Source organism: Dipodomys spectabilis, unplaced genomic scaffold, assembly GCF_019054845.1.
Source record: "Dipodomys spectabilis isolate Male_0828 unplaced genomic scaffold, ASM1905484v1 ptg000030l, whole genome shotgun sequence".
Classification (NCBI taxonomy): Eukaryota; Metazoa; Chordata; class Mammalia; order Rodentia; family Heteromyidae; genus Dipodomys; species Dipodomys spectabilis.
Genome location: NW_024870707.1, coordinates 4284958 through 4306479, shown reverse-complemented (window position 1 = coordinate 4306479; position 21522 = coordinate 4284958). Strand labels below are relative to the sequence as shown.

Here is a 21522-nt window from a genome sequence, read left to right as displayed (position 1 = left end):
ATATTTTGGAGATAACTGAATTTTGTGATCTATGACATGATTTTTGGTGATATTTGTTCTCTCTGACATTTTTATTTTAAGGAGAGAATTTTCACCGTTTTGCTTACCTTCTAAATTATTTTCTGTTGGTGTTTATACAATGATCTCTTCATTGTTTTAGCCTTTTCTAGGCCAAAAGCATAAATACTGATAAATATGAAGTGGTACACAATATCACTTCATATTTTTAGGTATTTTTTTTTTAGTATTTGCTTTAGGGTCACCAACTTTGACAGAATTTTTTCACAAATGTTACAGGTTATTCTACCCCTTGGTTCTCTTTTCTGAGATTTATTCCTCATGTTACTGTGACTGGGATTGGGAAAAACTTTATTGTCCTTTATATCAGAATGATTACATAGAGTTTGTATGAGATTTTCACCTGATTTTCTTAACTGAGATATTCCTTCAAAAATAAAAGTTTAAACCTAGAAAATCCTTTAGTGTAATATTTTACTTGCAGTAAGGTAGAGTTTTGTTTGGGAAGGCAGGCTTTAAAAAATGTTTTTGCAAGTTAGCTTCCATTTACTGGAATTAATTATTGTTGAGGTCTGTTAGAGCAACTGATTGAATTCTTTCCTCTTCGCTGAGTTACTGTGTCCTTTGCTGTCTCTTAAGATTACTCTAGGTTTTTAGTGATTTTCTTCACCCAAAATTTCCAGAAAACTGTTAGTTTTATCACACAAATTTTGGAAAAGTTCTTTCCCCCCCCTGACATTTGCATAGTAGTTATGTTAAATATATAGAACTGTAAGAAAATAAAGAGGACTACCAAAGTACCAGCTCTGATTCAAGATTTAAAGTGCTATGTATTTCCTTTTCCATCATTTTATATCAACTCATAAACTGAGGTCTTAATTGACACTCACAGGTTGTACTGATGTTTGTAATTCAAACAAAAATATTAGACATTCTCACAGAGTGAGATAAAAGGAAGATATTGTTAGGAGAGGATCACAAAGGCGAATAGTGCATCTGATCATATACAATAATATTTATTGAAATTAATTCAAGTAAATTGGAATCTTCTTTCTTGCTGCTTTTGTTTTCTTTTCCTTTAGCCTTTTGGTACATTTATCTGTCTTTGGGAGGGAAAGGGGACACAGAAATCATGAGACAAAGACTGGACAAATATGGTAGTGGTATTCACTAGATACCATATTGAAAATGAACTCTACAACTTGTGGTTGGGAGCAGGAAGGGAAACCTGGAAGAGAGCAAGGGAAAGGGTAACAGTGCTAAAAAAGAAATATACTATCTATCTGACTTATATAACTGTAATTCCTCTGCATATCACTTTTAGACTAACAATAATAAAATTTCAAAAATATTAGACTGTGATAATGAGCAGAGTTGCCAGAACAGCATTGTTAATTGGAATGTTTTGTTTTTTGGGTTTTTTTGGGTCAATCATGGAACTTGAACTCTGGGCCTGAGCGCTGTCCCTCAGCTCTTCAGCTCAAGGTGAGCTCTACTACTTGAGCCACAGCGCCACTACCGGTTTTCTGGTGGTTAATTGAAGATGAGAGTTTTACGGCTTTTCCTGCCCAGGCTGGCTTTGAACTACAAGCCTCAGATCTCAGTCTCCTGAGTAGCAAGGATTACAGATATGAGTCACCAGTGCCCGGCTAATTGGAGAGTTTTGTTAGGCTCATTCTTCTTTGAATTAGGCTGCAATCTTAACAATATTAGTGCACCTTGTCTTTATGTTTAGTAAACAGCTCATGTGAGCACTGCTTTGTTACTCTGAAAATCCTTTACTGAATAAGAAGAGAGTTTTTTGAAGACATCATAAAATAATACTATAATGGCATGAGAATCTAATGAAATTTTTTTTGAGAAGTTATTCATCATATCAACAGGATTCAGAGAAAGAGGAAAAAGTACATCGAATAATCCAGATATGAAGAGTACTTTTTAGTCAGAATAATTAAAAATCAATTTTAAAGCATAAATGGTACTCATTAGCATTTAAAAAGAAATTGTATATATGCCCATGATACAGAATTTCCAAAAAAAACAATAAATCAGCAGTTGTTTTGGCTATCAGGTCAGCCTCAATCTGATATTCATTTATTTGGCTATAGGACACTAGCACAGTCTTCTTAAATAAGATTCCTGATACGAGGCTGTTGCTTTTGCGTTTATAATGATGCACCATCTATGTAGACATCAACAATTATTTCCCAAATGTCTACTATTGTAGACTGTACCCAGTCACTTGACTTCCACAGTACATATTTACATGTAGACATGCCCCTGAATATATTTTATGTTTTAAGAAAACATGTTATTAAGAATATTTTAGCATAACCAGACCTCTGGGCCTGAAGACAAGCAAATGGTTATTTGGCTAAGCCTGGCCATGTCTTTTTTCTGAGGCACACACAAGCAAGCTAAGATCCTGATCACAGAGAGAAGGGACCAGCTATGGCCAATAGGTGACATCTCCCTGCCTTTGTGTGGTCCTTTACATCTAAAAGAGAAAGAGACTATTTAACATGCAGCAGAGCACCTGCTGGTCTGAATGAGGCCTCTTCCAGGTCTCTGCAGCTCTGTAGAAGCCAGATCAGAGCAGGGCACTGCCCAGTGGTAACCAGGCCCAGCCCTGCTGACCTGCCAGTAAAAACTATGATGCATGGTGGATTTTCTATGTTGAACTGCATTAAGACAAACACAATATTAATAGAGACCAGACCGAATTGGGACCTCTGCATCCACTGGCATCCATCTGGAGCAGCTTCCCAGAGTACTGGCAGAGAAGGCCATTTGAATGAGATACAGTCTCCCAGGAAATGACAGAGAAATATCTTGATTTCTGTTAGACAGAAGTCAGTCGAGGCAAATTTCCACACACTTTATTGTTGGGGTTGTCTCAAATGTTCAAGTTAAGTCAGCTGTGAAGACTAAAAGCAGATTACTGATTGTCTAGGATCTAAGGTGACAGTATTTCGCAGAAGAGAGACTTTACTACCAAATCCACACTAGGTTTGTTATTTATTTATTTTAAGGGTATGACAAGATTATGGTGATTTTTGATGAATGGACTGTGATGATTGACACAGTCATTGCATTTTATGCTTGGGTGAATTCAATGGCTTATGAATCAAATTTCAATTCCTATCACATAAAATCAAAGGAGGACAGCCATTAATGACATTATTTGGTAGTGTTCTTTTGGCTATTATTCTACCTGAAATAAAAGAACAACCTATATGTAATGCACTCATCAAGAAGTAGAATTTTTTATGTTTATTAAATACACACTGTTTGTGGGTCGGGGATGGGAGGGAAAAACACAGAAAGACAGTAAGAGAAAGGGTGGCGTTGTCCAAAAAGAAATGGACTCTTTACCAGTCTTATGTAACTGTAATCCCTCTGTGTGTCACTTTTATAACAACATTAAAAAAAATTAACCCCCTCACTGTATCTTTATGTTGAGAAAAGTATGTAAATTGTAGTGGCTGCAAATAATAAGTATTGACAACATCTTTTATGGTGAATATTTATAAATCCATTACTGTGAAAACAAGTTCTTAAGAGATGTCCCTTAGGGATGTTAAAGAATAATTTTAAGTACCAAGATGTTCTATTCCAGAAGAAAAACTGTAATTTTACTTCTTCTAGTGTACAAAGACTTCTATGGCAGAGTGGCAAAACCTGCATCTTTTTTTTTTTTTTGGCATGATGAATTATTCAAAGAGTTATAGAGACTGTTAAAAATAGTTCATTATCGTTTCCTAACTATATGTCACATGTGTTCATTGAGATTTCATAACACCATACAAAATGCTTTGTTTCATATAAATGAGGAACTTGATTTTAAGGGCATGTAATATGAACTTCTGCTCAAATATGACACTGGAAGAGCAAGCGATCACAGACTCTTATCAGTGATTTGCTCTTATTCCATGGTGCGCCATTTACAAGTACTAGAAATTAGAGTATATATTCCTCCCTTGTTTTGAATCCTAGCACTGTATTGATTTCCTGTAGAAAATCCAGATATTTGCCCATTGTCATTTCTTCCTAGTTTATGTATAGCTATTTAAGAAAACCTTGGTCTGCGTCTGCCATCTTGTGGCTACGAGAAGTAACACAGGAAAAACCAGAATCTGATGAAAGTGTTTCCTTGCCCATTTCAGGGATATGACCTGTTCGTGTCACACACTTGTTCCATCCTGGGAAGTATGGCATATTTTGCTGTGGTTTTCAATATAGAGTATCTTAAGTGTAGCCTGCTTCATAATAGAATTGTTCTTGGGAAAGTTTTCTAATATTCGAAGTCAAGTCCCACCGAAAAGCTGAATGCATTTGTGTTTTCTATTTACATGGCATTCACGCAAAGTCTGATGTCCCTCATGTAATTAATAATAATAATAATAGTATTGAATGTCAATTTCAGCACACAAATGTTTCATAGGATTTTCCACAACCTGTCAAGAGCAGATTTGACATCTTTGTTCCTCAGGCTATAGATCAAGGGATTCAACATGGGGATCACCAGGGTGTAAAAGATGGAAGCTACTTTATCAGTGTCAAAGGAGTGACTGGATTTGGGCTGCACATACATGAATATTAACGTCCCATAGAAGACTATGACCACGGTCAGGTGGGACCCACAGGTGGACAGAGCTTTGTGCCTGCCTTCCACAGAGTTCATCTTGAAAATGGCTAGCAGGATGAGCAGGTAAGAGAAAAGAAGCACCGCGAGAGAGGAAACCAAATTAATCCCTGCTGAGATCAAAATTATGATCTCAATTTCATGAGTGTTGGAGCAGAGCAAAGCTATCAAGGGCAGACTGTCACAGAAATGACTGACGACCTTGTGGCCACAGAAGTTTAAATTAAAAATTTTGACGGTGATGAGAAGGGACAGAAATGTACTGTAGAGGTAAGGGATGGCTACCAACAGTCGACACACCCTCTGCGACATGACCACGGTGTAGAGCAGGGGTTTGCAGATGGCCACGTAGCGATCGTAGGACATGGCTGACAGGATAAATGATTCACAAATGATGAAAGCAAGAAAGAAAGCCAACTGTGTGGCACAGAGGTTACGCGGAATCGTGTTTTGATCCACCACAAAATTGACCAACATCTTGGGTCCCACTGCTGTCGAATAACCAAGGTCAGTGAGAGACAGGTGTCTGAGAAAAAAGTACATCGGGGTCTGCAGCCTGGAGTCCACCGTGGTGAGGACGATCATGCCCAGGTTGCCCACCACGGAGACCACGTAGATGAGGAGGAACAGCACGAACAGTGGAGCCTGCAGCTCAGGACGATCCGTGATGCCCATCAGGATGAATTCAGTCACCACCGTGAGGTTGCGCTTCTCCATCCAGGCTTGTTAGATAAACCTATTCTGCATGAAGACAGCATCACAGTCAATGGCTTTCTGGTGTTATTATCATTTGAGATTCTTGTAGGATGCAAAGTGAATGTAAATGAAACATATCCAGAGGGTCCCATTTATTAGATTTACAAGTAAATCCCTCTTTAAAAATAGAACTGCATTATTGGAATTAGAGATAGAGACAGAGATAGATCAGTGGCTTTCAGGTTGATTAGATTTTACTCACCAACCACCGTTCACCAAAGCTAAGGGCTTATTTTTGTCACAAGAGATATGGGTTGGTATCAGAACCTATTCATTAGAGTTGGTTAAATAGGGAACATTCTTCTGTGTCTAACATCCTCTCCAAATATCAATTGAGTCCATCAAGACAATTTGATAAGAGAGACAGACAAACTTACATGTAAATTAGCAAACAGATAAAACATATTTAGGTAGATGAAGTATTACAGATATAGAGATGACCCCATATCAACATATATTATGAATAAATATAAATACATAGAAGGAAAATCAAAATTGAAACAGTGTCCCAATTGTAATGCTTTTATACATAACTATATTATACTGTTCTTTAGAGTTTTGTTCTTGTCAGTCCACATAATAGGTACTTCAGAGTGGCATTTGTACATTATTAACCACAGTATTTACAAAGATATTTAATGGATGGACTCAATACTTGCAGTTCATAATTTTGCTCCCAAAATTAATCTAACACAAAATGTATCTTTTAAGCCATTAAGATTCTTGTTTTCAGTTTTGGCCCTATGTGAGAGATACAATTATTTACACAAAACTTGATAACGTTTAAGCAATTCTGGGATATATTTTGGAAGTTTTAGCAATGATTATTTTTGTGAATATCAGAGTTAATTTAGAGGGAAATAGAAAAATGAGAGAAACATTTTCTGCTCCCTTTGCAAGAACTGAGTTAAATTCCTAGCCATAATGATCAACCTTTCTTTCCTTCCCTTCCTTCTTTCCTTGACTTTCTTCTTTCCTTCCTTCCTTCCTTCCTTCCTTCCTTCCTTCCTTCCTTCCTTCCTTCCTTCCTTCCTTCCTTCCTTCCTTCCTTCCTTCCTTCCTTCCTTCCTTCGCTCTCTCTCTTTCTTTCTTTCTTTCTTTCTACCTTGTTACATATAGATGCTTCCAAGTTTTTAGCAATCTACCCATGTGATACTATTGATACACTAATGTAAGGGGAAAAAATGAATGATTTGTGTCTGCTTGGCATTGTTAAGCATGGATAAAGCTGCTCAAATATCACTAGAAACTGAGTTTCTCTCACACATAACAGGGGACAATTTCTGTTACCTGTAATGAAGTTCTCCCTTGGCTCCAGCATAGAGTGCTACATGATTTAGTCACGAAAATTTATGGAGTCACCTTTTTACAAAAAATAAAAAACATGAGATGTGAAATTCCCTGAGGAAATGATAAGCAATTGCTTGGCTCTCCCTAAAGTAATTAAGAGTGAACAGAATGTCTGGAGGTTCTTCACTAATTGTCACAGACCATGTTATTCGCAAGGGTATCAGTAAGAATCCACTAGGAATACAGACCCCATAAAATACACATACACACATATATTTATGTATATGCATGCCCTAAAAGATGTAAAATACAGCTGGGAGCCGGTGTCTCAAGTCTGTAATCCTAGTCATTCAGGAGGCTGAAATGTGAGGATTCAAAACCATGTTTCAAAACCAGCCCAGGGAGGAAAGCCTGCGAGACTCTTCCCTCCAATTAATCAGCAAAAGACTGGAAGGGAGCTATGGCTTAAGTAGAAGACTGCTAGCTAGCCTTGAGGAAAAGAAGTTCCAGGACAGCATCTAGACCATAAGATCAAGCCCAGGACTGGCACCAAAACAAAAGCAAAAAAGAAAACCCGCAAAAGATATGTCTTTTGAGCTATGTGACTATATGTGTGTTTGTTTACATGTTTATATATGCACACACATACATACATATATATGTTTTACATACATATGTCTTATTATTTTTAAGTACTGGCTTACCCTTTTATGAAAACTGAGAAATCCTGTGTTTGTCTCGAAAATGAAGTTTCAGGAAAGCCTGTGCACTATTCCAGACTAAACTTAAAGTGTTGAGGATCAGGGCAATCTATGTCCTAGAATGAAGTGAAAACCTAAGGAATTTGAGAAAGATGGATGTCCAAGTTCCAGCTGAGAGAAGAGTTCTCCCCCTTCTGCCTTTTTTGCTCTAAATGGTCCTAAGTGGATTTAATTGCTGTTAACTATCATTAAGAAACTCTGATTTCTTTTTTAGTCTCCTGATTGAAATGGTGACTTCTAGAAACACTAGTCATAGACATATGAAGAAATCCTGCTTATCAACTATCCGTGAATGACTTAGCCCACTTAAATTAATTTTCTTGATTCCACTTCATACCAACTTGTCACCTATACCCAGCTCTTACATGACTCTTTATCTCTGAATTAAGGCCATGCTAAGATCATGATTCTACCCAACACAATTCATTGGTCCTATTTATAATCCTAAATAAATTTCTTTCTTAGAAGAAGAGATTAATAAAAAGTCCTCCAGTGATTTCGTGAAGTTCCATATATTATAGGCTCTGATATAAAATTAACAATTCCTACATACCGACACAAAAATCAGTACACTATGTATTGCCTAATACTGTAATAAAAATATACTAAAGCAAGGATGTTTGCCTAAAATACTTACGGAGAGAACATAGTCAAGAAAAGGGAGGAAAAAACATAGGCAGGAGAAGGGAGGAAACAGATGACAATCCTCATTTCTATTGCTGATTACATCAAGTGTCCATTTTTATGGCAATATCATGGTGCCTTGATCATAGTGGCTTTTCAGTATAGCAGTGTAACATATCTGGCCTTTTTCTTTTTGCTATTTTTGGCAATTCAGTTTTTAAAAACTATTCTTGTGCAAATTCTGGAATTTCCCCCCTAGTTTTCTACTTCCTGTTCGTGTTTTCATATTGATTGTATTGAAACAGTACATGGCTTTATTATATATTTTAGGATATCAGCTCTTTTAAATAAGAATGTGGTATATGTTCACCTATTTGGGTGTGCATTTTATTCTCTTCTAATTTGACAGGAAATATATTTAGTTTTGAAACCTACTATAAATGGCATTAGTTTGTGGATTTTTTTTTATCTCACACGGTCCACTCTTGGTACACAGGGACACCATTGTTTAGGTTGATTCTTGTGTCCTTCAAGTGTGTTAAATTTGTCATTGAATCCTAGCAGGTTTCTCCTATAATCTTTGAGTCTTTCTATACCCAAGATCACGTAATATACAGAACATGACACTTTGACCTTGTCCCTTCCTGTTTGGATGTCCTTCCTGTCTTTCTCTTCCCTGATTGCTGTGGCTAGGGCCTTTGGACTTTTGAAATAAACATGATGGAAGAGGGCATCTTTGTCCTGTCCAGATCTTAATGGACAAGCTTTTGATGTTTTTCTCAACCAGTAAATTCTTCATCACTTCTTATAATGCCCTTTTTTCACGTTGAGGTACATTTCCTCCAGACATAATTTATTGTTTTGTTTCTATCACAAAAGTGGTTGTCTTTTATCAAATTCCCTTTCTGCATCCATTGTGGTCAGTCCTTTCTCACTCACTCAATGATAGCATCTTATTTATTTTTGTGTAGAACATCGCACAATTATCTTATATCCCTCTATATGTCTAATCCTGGCTCATTTTCCCCTAGCTTTCCAGATTGGAAGCACAAATAATATTTTACTCTATTTCTAACATATAGATTGTTTGGAAATTTTCAAATGGATACTTAATCAAATATTAAATCACATCAAAATGGTTTATAATGCCACCATTTATCTGTTTTGCATTAGTAGAAAGTATGTTTAGATTCCAAGTATTTGGAAATTTATTGACAACTATTTTGGCAATTGAGATGATTGATTTTATTGTAGTCAGAGAGTGAAATTTGTATGGCAGATCCAGTTAAATTATTGAGTATGTGCCTGAATTTTGTTTATCATGGTCAATGTTTGATGAGAGCTTATAAAGAATGGCATTATGCTATTTTTGTTTCCTTTCATTTAATTTTCCCTTTAAATTAAAATTGTGACAGTATATTTAGCAGTGTTGAATTACTGTACCAAAACCTTTCAAAAATTCTAGCATAATTTCTTCTGTCAATTAATGACAGAAGTAGTGAAATTTGCTTATTTGCTTATGTACTTGTATCTGTGTCTGCTTCATATCATTTGAAGCATTATGATTCTGCATGTAGACATTTCTTATTAAATCTTGTTGATTGATTTACTGTTGTATCATTATTGAATGAATTTTTTCTCCTATAATATTTTGTACTTAAGGAAAACATGTCTATCAAAGTAGACATATTACTTTTTCATCTAGTATTAGCATATCGTCAATTGTCTTTATTTAAAAATATTTGCTACAGAATGTATTGGTATAGACCAATAATTTTGGCATTTAGGAGGTGGAGACAGGCAGGAGAGAGTATCTTAAATGTGAGGACAGCCCAGTTTATGCAATAAATTCTAGCCAGCCTGATTTGCACAGTAAAACTCTCCCTCCCCCTCCCCCTCCCCCTCCCCCTCCCCCTCCCCCTCCCCCTCCCCCTCCTCCTCTTCCTCCTCCTCGGAGGCGGGTAATAGTACTGAGATTACTCTCAGGATCTCATGCTTGCTAAGCAGTTGATTTATTTGCACGATTCCTCCGGCCCTGTTCTTAGTTTATTTTTCAGATAAAGTCTCAAACTAATACCCAGTCAGCCTCAGACCATGATCTTTGTACTTTCTCATTTCACTTTCTGGTTTTTGAGACATATGTTGCTATGACTAGCTTGGAGAAAGTGAACACATATTAAGAATACAGTAAATTATAGGATCTCATCAACTTTTTCCCATGTTGACCTCTACCATGAACTTCCCATCTCCACATCTAAATTCTTGAACAGTTGAGATTACAGGTGTGTGCCACCATATCTGAAATTCTTTTTTTTAGATGTGTGGATAAACCATATATTGAATGATTGAGGACAGTTCTCAATAGGTATCTGCAGACCTCTTTACATCTCATTGATTTGTGATACATTTTTTATCATGCTAGCTATCTGTTCTTCTGAGACTCTTGTTATATCTCCAACCCAGGATGTTATTATATGTCATGTAGTGGGTTTTTTTGTGAGATTCTGTCTGGATATTATTAAGACAGGAAGAATTGAGTATCACAGGGGCTACTTCATTTGCTTTGCATATCTCAGGGAAACTGTACTTTGATATGTGGTGTCAATTTTTAAAAAATTCATATAACTTACCATTTTGTTTTTATTCCATTTTTCTTGTTTTATTGGGAGGAAAATCTCAGCCTTCATCACTTCTTTTAAATTGGTAGCTCTGAAAACAGCTCTTCCATTCCTTTTAAATTAAGTAATCAGTATTCTTCATCAGATCTCTTATACTCACATCATGATGAAGATATATTATTAGTTTTAAATAAAATAACAAGATTATGAGAGGAGACATAATCCACTGAGTACAGCAATTTCATGTTTTTATTTTTTAAATTTATTGTAAAGGTCATGAACAGGGGGGTTATACTTACATAAGTAAGGTAAAGCATATAGTTCTTTATAAACACTGTTACCCCTTCCCTCATTTTCTCCCACTTAACCTCCCCAGTTGTAAAGTTCATTTCTAATGTAAGTCTAGTATCATTGTTGCATTAGTTCATCCTTTGTCCTGCTGCTTCCGTGATTTCCTTATCCCTTCCACAGGTTAGATAAGCTTATATACAAGACAAAGGGTACAGAAAACTAACACAGAAAGAAAAAATAAATAAAAAAAACCCTGCATGCAGGACATAATACGAACCTCTTGTTTCCAATTCTTGGAGCGCATTTTGATTATGCTTCATTATATGTGGTATGCACTTAGTAACTGGGTCGCTACATATATTGGATCACAATAGTGATCCCCTGGTAAGAATATCATAGACATTTCATAGTTATTACAAATGAGGGAGACTGCGTTCTAACCCTAGTACAGACAAAAAAGGAGGAAGAAGGAGAAGAGGAGGAGGAAGGGGAAGAGGAGGAGGAAGAAGAGAAAGAAGAGGAGAAGGAGCAGTAGGAGGAAGGGGAGGAGGAGGAGGAGAAGGAGGATGTATTTTCCAGTTACATGGGATTCACACAAAGTGCTTTCTAATGTCCATATTAATAATGCAGGTAAAATATCTCACAGGATTTTCCACAGCCTTTCAAGAGCAGATTTGACGTCTTTGTTCCTCAGGCTATAGATCAAGGGATTCAACATGGGGATCACCAGGGTGTAAAAGATGGAAGCCACTTTATCAGTGTCAAAGGAGTGGCTGGATTTGGGCTGCACATACATGAATATTAACGTCCCATAGAAGACTATGACCACGGTCAGGTGGGACCCACAGGTGGACAGAGCTTTGTGCCTGCCTTCCACAGAGTTCATCTTGAAAATGGCTAGCAGGATGAGCAGGTAAGAGAAAAGAACCACCACAAGAGATGAAACCAAATTAAACCCTGCTGAGATCAAAATTATGATCTCAATTTCATGAGTGTTGGAGCAGAGCAAAGCTATCAAGGGCAGACTGTCACAGAAATGACTGACGACCTTGTGGCCACAGAAGTTTAAATTAAAAATTTTGACAGTGATGAGAAGGGACAGAAATGTACTGTAGAGGTAAGGGATGGCCACCAACAGTCGACACACCCTCTGCGACATGACCACGGTGTAGAGCAGGGGTTTGCAGATGGCCACGTAGCGATCGTAGGACATGGCCGACAGGATAAAAAGCTCACAAATGATGAACACAAGAAAGAAGGCCAACTGTGTGGCACAGAGGTTTCGGGCAATTGGGTTTTGATCCACCAAAAAATTGACCAACATCTTGGGTCCCACTGCTGTCGAATAACCAAGGTCAGTGAGAGACAGGTGTCTGAGAAAAAAGTACATCGGGGTCTGCAGCCTGGAGTCCACCGTGGTGAGGATGATCATGCCCAGGTTGCCCACCACGGAGACCACGTAGATGAGGAGGAGCAGCACGAACAGTGGAGCCTGCAGCTCAGGACGATCCGTGATGCCCATCAGGATGAATTCAGTCACCACCGTGAGGTTGCGCTTCTCCATCCAGGCTTGTTAGATAAACCTATTCTGCATGAAGACAGCATCACAGTAAATGGCTTTCTGATGTTTTCGTCCCCTGAGATTCCTTTAGCATGCAAAGCAAATATAAATGAAATATATCCAAACTGCCCCATTTATCTCTGTTTATTCATCTTAGAGTCACTGATTTTTAATTCTATTTAATTTTATTGTAAGGCTGATGTCAGAGGGATTACAGTTATATAAGTAAAGTAATGAGTACATATCTGGGCGAACATTCTTACCTTCTCCCTAGTTTGTTGCCACTTCCCCCTTACTCCCCTCCTTAGGAAGATATAAAGTTCATTTCCAACAGTGTCTTGTGAGCATTGCTGTTGCATTGGTTCACCCTTTGTCCTTCATCTCACTCTTTTATTATTCTCCTTCCCTTCCCCAAATCAAATAAATGTATATACAAGAACAGTGTACCAAAATCAAAAATAGTGACAAGTGAAAAACCAAATCCCGTATTTGTATAGAAAATGAAATCTCAGAAAAGCCTGAGAACTATTCCAGACCATGTCTAAAGTGTTGAGGACCAGGGCAATCTACATCATAGAAGGAAGCAAAAGCCTTAGGAACTTGAGAAAGATGGATTTCCAAGTTTGAGCAGAGAGAACATTTTTCCCTCTATTGGCCTTTTGTACTCTAATATGGTCCCAAGTGGTTTTAATTAGAGTCCACTGGAAATATACTCATTACCTTGTTCATGTAACTGTAACCCCCTGTACAGTATTTTTACAATAAAAAACATATAAAAAAGGAATTACACTATTTTTAAAAAAAGAAAGTCTAATTTCTTTTTCAGTCTATGGATTGAGATGATAACTTCTAGAAACACTGGTCATAGTCATTTGGAGAAATCGTGCTTACTCACTATCTGTGAATGACTTAGCCCACTTAAATAAAATTAATTTCCTTGAGTCCATTTCATATCAACCATTCACAGCTCCATACATGACTCTTTATCTCCAAAATTAGGACCATGCTAAGATCATGATTCTACCCAACATAATTTAATGATGTAATTTATTTATTCTACTACATTAAAAAGTCAAATTTAAATATTTTATTGGACTGATAGGCATTGTAACCATCTTTTTTCCTGCGGCTACAAATGTGCCACATTGGACCTAATTTTATTATTTCCATAGTCATTATTCGGTAATACTTCATCTGTTCTTACAGTATACTTAAATTTCTTATTGTTATTGTAGTTTTGATATACAGAGGGTTTACTGTTACATGAATCAGGTAATGAGAAATGAGTTTCCCCTTCTGTTGCTCTCTCCCACTTTTTCTCTTCTGATCTCACTGGTTCAAGATATCTGCTCCATTTTTCACATACTGTCTAGTGAGTATCATTATTTTTCTTCATCCTTGCTTCACCTTTAATGTGCCTTCCCTTACCCTTCCAAATGCAATCAAACAAGACAAAATGAAAAGAAAAGAAGAGAAGATATTGTACCATTAGTTAGGAAACAGAAAGACTTGGAAAGAAATTATAAATGAAGTAAGCCAAAGCCAAAGAAACACAGGCTTCATGAATAATACTGTACACTGACAAGAATATCAGTTGTACATAATTACATTAAATATTATTTAAAAAGAAAGATATTTTATCTGGAATATAATAAATGCTTCAGAGAATATTTCATTTGTAGTCAGCATAGGTGACAGAAAAAAGTCATAAAAAGGTCTTTGAAATAAATTTACCAAGCATGTAAAAATGAGACCATTCATTCTAAAACTCTGATACATTAATGAAATAAACAGAAGAGAGATTTTTAATGAATTAGAAAGGCAGCTTGGGTTCATTCACTGAAAATCTTATTCTTAGGAAGTTGTCAAAAAATTCAGGTCATCAGATCCTACTAATCCTAGCTACTCAGGAGGCTGAGACCTAAGGATCATTGTTCAAAGTCAGTCTGAACCCAAAAGCCTGTAAGAATCTTATCTCCCATTAATTATCAGAAAGCCAGAAGCAGAGATGTGATTCAAGTGGTGGAGCACCAGTGCTCAGGCCTTGAATTCAAGCCCTATGGCACACACACACACACACACACACACACACACACACACACACACATCACCACCACCACCACCAAAAAAAATCCATTTAGATTAATCTAAGTGTCCAAAATACTTACCAGATTTCTTATTAATGTTTTGAATGATCCAGAAATTCTCCTCTTGAGAATAATAATAAAGCCAAGATTACTTCTATGTGTGTTGCAGCACTATTCACCATAGCCAATGTATTACGTCAGCCCAGAAAACCCTTGTGGAGTAATAGATCAAGAAAATGTGATATATATATATATATATATATATATATATATATATATATATATATATATATATACAAATTTTAGTTATCTGTTATAAACAATAAATATCATTTGCAAAGAAATGAAAGGGCCTGGAAAAAAATCAAAGGATGCATATGTGGAACTTAGAATTTATTTATAAATAGATAAGCAAACATTTCAGGGCTGTGTGTAAAATCTTTCACTGAAGTGTTAACTCAAGTGTGGTAGATTCAGGGAAGAATTCAAGCAGTGTAATTCCTTCAAAAGGCTAACTCACAGAGCAACAAAATAAATACCAGGAAATGGGTATTCAAAGGAAGAGTGTGATCAAGGAGAGGGCAGCAGATGAATGAATAAAGTTTAATGCATATTCTCCCATGAAGAAAATTGAGGGAAGAGGTAGGTTGAGAATAGATTCATTAAATTCATCACCTGTTTCATTGGACACAACCCTTTTGTATAAATGCTAAAAGATAACAAAACTATATTGTAAAAAAGGGAAAAAAATTGGAAACTCACACTTTCTGATTTCAAAATTTGATGCCAGACATGGTAATTAAAGAAGTATGAATTGACAAACAAAAGAAGGCTTCCGTTCAATAGAATGTAATATAGTTTGTAGTCGCTGGGACTCTATGAAAGGTCACAGAAACAGGTACAGTCAAGCCACTCACCTTTGCTAAAGAGTCTTCCTATGCTCTCCATGCTTCTTAACTCCATAAAAGCAATTTGTGAGATCACTAACCCCTCTGAGACTTATTCCTGAAAGGGAAACATAATTTGCTAATCATTCCTGAGCATTGTAAAGCTCAAATGGGATATTTGCTAATTGCAAAGTGCAATTTATGTTCTTGTATAAGGAAAGTTCTGTGCGATAACTTTCTACAACTGATAACAAAATATTATACCTGTGGGATATGTTAATGGTCTTTTATTATTATACAGAACATATCTTATTATCTCAAGGCAGTGGAAATAATGGTTAAATGCTTAATATTGGTTGTTAAATCTTTGAAACATTCACACGAGAAGATGATGTACACGTGTAGCTCTTTTATTCTTGTCTTTACGGATATTTAAATTCACTATGGAAGCAGAATACACATTGAAAATTCAAACATTATATGGCATTTTTAAACAAACAACACATCTATTTAACAAGAATACAGATGTTGTAATAGTATCTGCAAAAGGGAGCATTCCAAAAAAGTTTACCATTTTCTGTTCCATAAATTTGTCCTATATACAAAAATGGACAACTGCTGTTTGGATTTTCAACAGCTTTGTGCTCAGCTAATCAAAAACATAAATTGTTTTATTTTACAGAATGAGAAATTGAAACATATGCAATGTATAATGACCAAATCAAGATAATTTGCATTTTAAAATAATTTAAAAATTTTTATTCACATGAAACTTGCAGAGGTTTATTGTGATGTTTCAATATAAGTATCCATGTGTGCCAATGAAATCAAGTTAATTAACTTCATTGTTTTATTTTTAGAGCTCTCAAGCTCATAATTATTCATAAAATATTTAATAGATATTTGTGAATTATAGCCATGCTAACTGTAGTATAGAATATTAGAACTTATTCTTTCCATCTAAGAGTTTTATTACCCATGATCAACTCTCCTTCATTCTCTCATCACACCGATTTCATACTCCCTAACAAGCACAATTCTCTATTCAGACTGGCATGTTTAACCTTCCACATTGAAATGAAAATGTGATACATTTTTTTCGCTGACTGGTTTATTTTACTTAGTAGTAAATTCCAGTTCCATGTATTCTAAAACATATGACGTGTCACCATTCTCTGTATGGCTGAACAGCTGTTTACCTTGTATGTGAGATGCTTTTACCCATTTAGGTTCCATATTGCAGCTTCTGTGACTTGATACACAAAAAAATCATTGATATGGAGCATGTACATGGTAAATGTTAGTATTTCATATTTTACAATTTCAGTTTCTCTTCTAGTTTACATACTCAAGTAAGGTAAAGTAAGTCTGTACATCAACATATTTAATTATTGGTCAAAACAGACATTAAACATAGTTGAAGTTTTAGAACAATTACCTGTGTGTACCATATTTAAAATTTTAGAACATTTTCCTGTATATCACATACATGTCGAAGTCAACTTTTTCTATAACCACTTGTTGCAAAAGAAAATCTTTGCTGCATTGCATTTACTTTACTCCTTTGTCATTATACAGTCGAATTTATTTTTGTGTGTGTCTATTTTTAGGCTATACTATTCTGTTCTACTCTATTCTATTTTGTAAATCTATTTTATCTATTATTTTGCTGATTACTAGATATCAGTGCTAATTTTTGAAACTGAATTTGTCAGTCTTCAAATTTGGTTTCTCAATATTGAGCTGGTTATTTTGGCTCTTTTACTTCTCAGTAAAACTGGGTAACATTATTTTACTGATATTTACAAAACAAATTACTACATATATAACTGGTATCACCTATAAATAATTTTGGAAGAAGTGACATCTACACAATAATATTAAGTAGTTTTACTTTGCCTCGGTTTAGAATATCTATTTAGGTTTTCCTTTCAATAAGAATTTTTTTTTATTGTGAGAATACCATACAGAGGAGTTACAGTTACATGGGCAAGATAACGAGTACATTTCTTATCAGGCATTTTTGCCTCCTCTTTGTTTCCCCTTCCCGTCCCTCTCCATACTCCCTCCTCCCCCCAGCCAGTCCTCCCCCCACCCCCCAGCAAAGTTGTTGCATATTTCTACATGAAATCTGAAATTTATTGAAAATATTTCATTTTTGTGGGCATCATTTAAATGGCATTAGTTTTAATTGTTCATTTAGCATGATTATTATTATTACACATAGAAGCTATTTTTCATATTTTATTATTTATAATTAGTTGTAGGTCAGAGTCATCACCATCACCATCCCAATCTCATTTTTACAATGCTACATAGGAGAGAAAGCATGTGTACATGTCTTTCTGAGTCTGGTTTATTTTGCTTTTTTAATTTTTTTTTTTTGTTGTTGGTCGTGGGGCTTGAACTCTGGGCTTAGGCGCTGTCCCTGCACTCTTCAGCTCAAGGTGAGTGCTCTACCACTTGAGTCACAGCACCACTTCCAGTTTTCTGAGTGGTTTATTGGAGATAAGAGTCTCATAGACTTTCCTGCCTGGGCTGGCTTTGAAACTGCAATCCTCAGATCTCAGCCTCCTGAATAGCTAGGATTACAGGCATGAGCCACTGGTGCCCAGTGCTTTTTTTTTAAATACATATTTTTTATTGTAAAGATACTGTACAGAGGGGTTACAGTTACATGAGCAAGGTAATAAATCATATCCTGTTAAGCATTGTTACCCTCTCCTCTCTTTTTCCCCTACCATCCCTTACCTCCCCACTTCCCCCAACTCCCCCTACCGCACAAAGTTGTAAAGTTCATTTTCAACACAGTGTCTTGTACATCTCATTGTTACAATAGGTCATCCTGTATCCTTATTTCATCATTTTGTTATTTCTTTTCCCCTCCCCACATTAGAAAACTGTAATCAAATATAATTTTCCTTTTTTTATATTTTTATTTTTTTTTGTCAGTTGTGGGGCTTGTACTCTGGGCTTGGGCGCTGTCCCTGTGTTCTTCAGCTCAAGTGAGCACTCTACTGCTTGAGCCACAGCGCCACTTCCAACAATTTTGCTTTTATATGGTGGTCTTCCCACTCCTTCCATCTTTTCTGCATACAATATGATTTCTTTCATTACATGTACCATGTTTTCTTTATCTATTCAACATCCATGGGTATTTAGACTAACTAGATGACTAGTGGCTGTTGTGAATATTGCCAGTCAATATGGGCATGCAGGTTGTACTACTGTATGCTGTCTTTGATTCCTTCAGGTATATACAGGGGTGGTGATGTAGCAGGATCATATGGCATTTCCATACTTTTAGATTCATTTGTTTTGTTTATTCATGAAAAACTTCTACAATGAATTATTCTTTGCTTAGTATTAATTCAGTACATAATGCACTAAGCAAATAGCTCCTAAGTATCATCATGTAATGGGATGCACATGGAAATTGAAATGATGTGTGAGACATAAAAATTATTCTTTACCCTATGGATGCATGTAACAACAAAAACAACAACAAAAGGTCTAATGGGGTCCACACACTTGAAGGTACCCCTTCAATTGTCACGTAGACATTTGGCAATGTAAGAATTAATGACACAAACTTCACACATTTACACTGAACTTGAAGACAAGCAAAAATGAGTTCCTAAAGGACAATCAGTACTTTTATATCTATAGTTTGAGAACCAAGAAAATACTTCTACTTTCCGATGCGTCTTTTAGTACACGACTTTGTAAGGCTTAATACGTATAATAAACCATTGCCTTTGTGTCATTTATTGCATAACCATTGTGTATTACACTTTAAATCGAAAGTTTGCAAAGGTTTCTCCACACTCTGTGCAAGGCACCTTTGACCTCTTGGTTCCTCAAGCTGTAGATAATGGGATTCAGCATGGGGATCACCAGGGTGTAAAATACAGAGGCCATTTTATCAGTCTCAAAAGAGTGACTGGATTTTGGCTGCACATACATAAAGAATAGAGTCCCATATAATACCACTACCACCGTCAAGTGAGACCCACAGGTAGAGAAAGCCTTATTCCTGCCTTCTGCAGAATTCATCCTAAGAATAGCTACAAGGATGAGCACATAAGACACGAGGACTATTGACAAGGATGACACCAAATTAAATGCTGAAAATGTTAATATTATCAATTCCACATCCCAGGTGCTTGAGCAAAGCAAAGTCAGCAGGGGAAGACTGTCACAGTAGAAATGACTAATGACAGTAGAGCCACAGAAGGAGGAAATGAAAATTTTGATGGTGGTGATCAGAGAGAGAAAAGCACTGTAGAGGTAAGGGATGGCCACTAGTGTCCAGCACACCTTTTGAGACATGATGACCATGTAGAGTAGAGGGTTGCAGATGGCTACGTAGCGATCATAAGCCATGGCGGATAGAACAAAAAGCTCACTGATGATGAAAAAGATGAAGAAGGCTAGCTGCGTGGCACACAAGTTATAGGGGATTGTGTTCTGCTTGGTGACAAAATTTACCAACATTTGGGGTCCCACAGCTGTTGAGTAACCAAAATCAATGAGAGCCAGGTGTCTGAGAAAGAAGTACATGGGTGTTTGTAGCCTGGAGTCCACCTTGGTGAGGATGACCATGCCCACGTTGCCCAGCACTGACATCGTATAGATGATGAGGAACAGCACAAAGAAAGGAGCCTGCAGGTCAGGGCGGTCTGTGACTCCCAGGAGGATGAAATCCTTGAGCACCGTGACATTCCCTTTCTCCATCCTGACCTGGAAGGAAATGTTCTGTGAGAACAGTCATCCATAGCCACTGGATTTCAGGAGGTAACCCCCATGACAATTTTAACATTTGAGAATCGTGATACAGCAAAGTTTTCTGACATGAAGTCATTTTATTTTTATTATCACCTTTAAATCATTGTGCAAAGAAGTCATCAATGTCGTCCCTTTGACCTTCTTCCCACTTCTTCCTCTACCCACCCCTTTCCTCACTCCCCTTACTCTTGTAGTAAAATGCATTTGATTCTGGTCCCATTTCCCCTTCTTCTCCTTTTCATTCAGCTATGCTTTCCCCCAGGACTTCAGCTCACTCCTTTCAAGTATATGTTTCCTGGTGTTTTATTTTGCTCATCTTTCATCTTGGCTTTCTAAGGAATTACACTATCTGAGATCTCCATCTAATCTACCATATTTCAGTTAATGCATTTGTATACACCTGCATACCACTCCATGTATTTACTTGAGTTTGTAAGCTAAGTCTAGCTTCCACATATAAGGGAAAACCTGCATCCTTTGTCATTATTGGCCTGAAATGACTCAGTTCCACTTCAGAACCTAGAACCAAACTTAGAAATCATTAAAATATGCAGAATATAGCAGGCATTTTACTTTACAGATTGCTGATATAAGGTAGATGTAGTTCAATATGCCATTAGAAAACATTATGACTTAGATTCAGAGTATTTATTTTCCTAGTGTTTTTTGTTCATTGAAAAGCACATTTGATTTGTTAAAAACATTCCACCAAGGTGGGCACCTGTGGCTCACACCTGTAATCCTAACTACTCAGGAGGCTGAGATCTGAGGATGGTAGTTCAAAGGCAGCCCAGGAAAGAAAGTCTGTGGAACTCTTATTTCCAATGAACCACCAGAAAACCAGAAGTGGCGCTGTAGCTCAAGTGGTAGAGCACCCAGCCCCAGAGTTCAATCCCTATCACTGACCCCAAAAAAACAAAACCCAAAACAAGCAACACAAAAAACATGCCACCATTTTTCTCTTTGACATTTTCCTTTATATATTAAAAATATCTGTTTTTATCGCCTTTAAGTCGGTGTTACAAAAAGGTTACAATTCAACATGTCCGATGATAAAGAAAATGTATCTTGTTAGTGTCTCCACTTTCATCTTACCTCATTTTTTTTTTTGGTCAGTCGTGGGACTTGAACTCAAGGCCTGGGCACTGTCCTTGAACTCTTCATCTCAAGGCTAGCACTCTACCACTTGAGCCACA

At 36.6% G+C, this 21522-nt stretch overlaps 3 protein-coding genes across 3 annotated transcripts; all 3 read right to left on the bottom strand.

Moving 5' to 3' along the window:
• Positions 1-4456: 4456 nt before the first annotated feature.
• LOC122105081 (olfactory receptor 8K3-like) lies at positions 4457-5380 on the bottom strand. The gene has a single exon (XM_042676184.1). The coding sequence runs from the start codon at positions 5378-5380 to the stop codon at positions 4457-4459; it is 924 nt and encodes a 307-aa protein (XP_042532118.1).
• Positions 5381-11643: 6263 nt separating this feature from the next.
• Positions 11644-12567, bottom strand: LOC122105088 (olfactory receptor 8K3-like). Its single transcript, XM_042676195.1, has one exon. It carries the CDS (start codon positions 12565-12567, stop codon positions 11644-11646), a length of 924 nt encoding a protein of 307 aa, XP_042532129.1.
• Positions 12568-19333: 6766 nt separating this feature from the next.
• On the bottom strand, positions 19334-20275 carry LOC122105091 (olfactory receptor 8K3-like). The gene has a single exon (XM_042676200.1). The coding sequence runs from the start codon at positions 20273-20275 to the stop codon at positions 19334-19336; it is 942 nt and encodes a 313-aa protein (XP_042532134.1).
• Positions 20276-21522: the final 1247 nt, after the last annotated feature.

Coding starts and splice junctions, on each gene's coding strand:
- LOC122105081 (XM_042676184.1), bottom strand. CDS start 5,380: ATGGAGAAGCGCAACCTCACGGTGGTGACTGAATTCATCCTGATGGGC.
- LOC122105088 (XM_042676195.1), bottom strand. CDS start 12,567: ATGGAGAAGCGCAACCTCACGGTGGTGACTGAATTCATCCTGATGGGC.
- LOC122105091 (XM_042676200.1), bottom strand. CDS start 20,275: ATGGAGAAAGGGAATGTCACGGTGCTCAAGGATTTCATCCTCCTGGGA.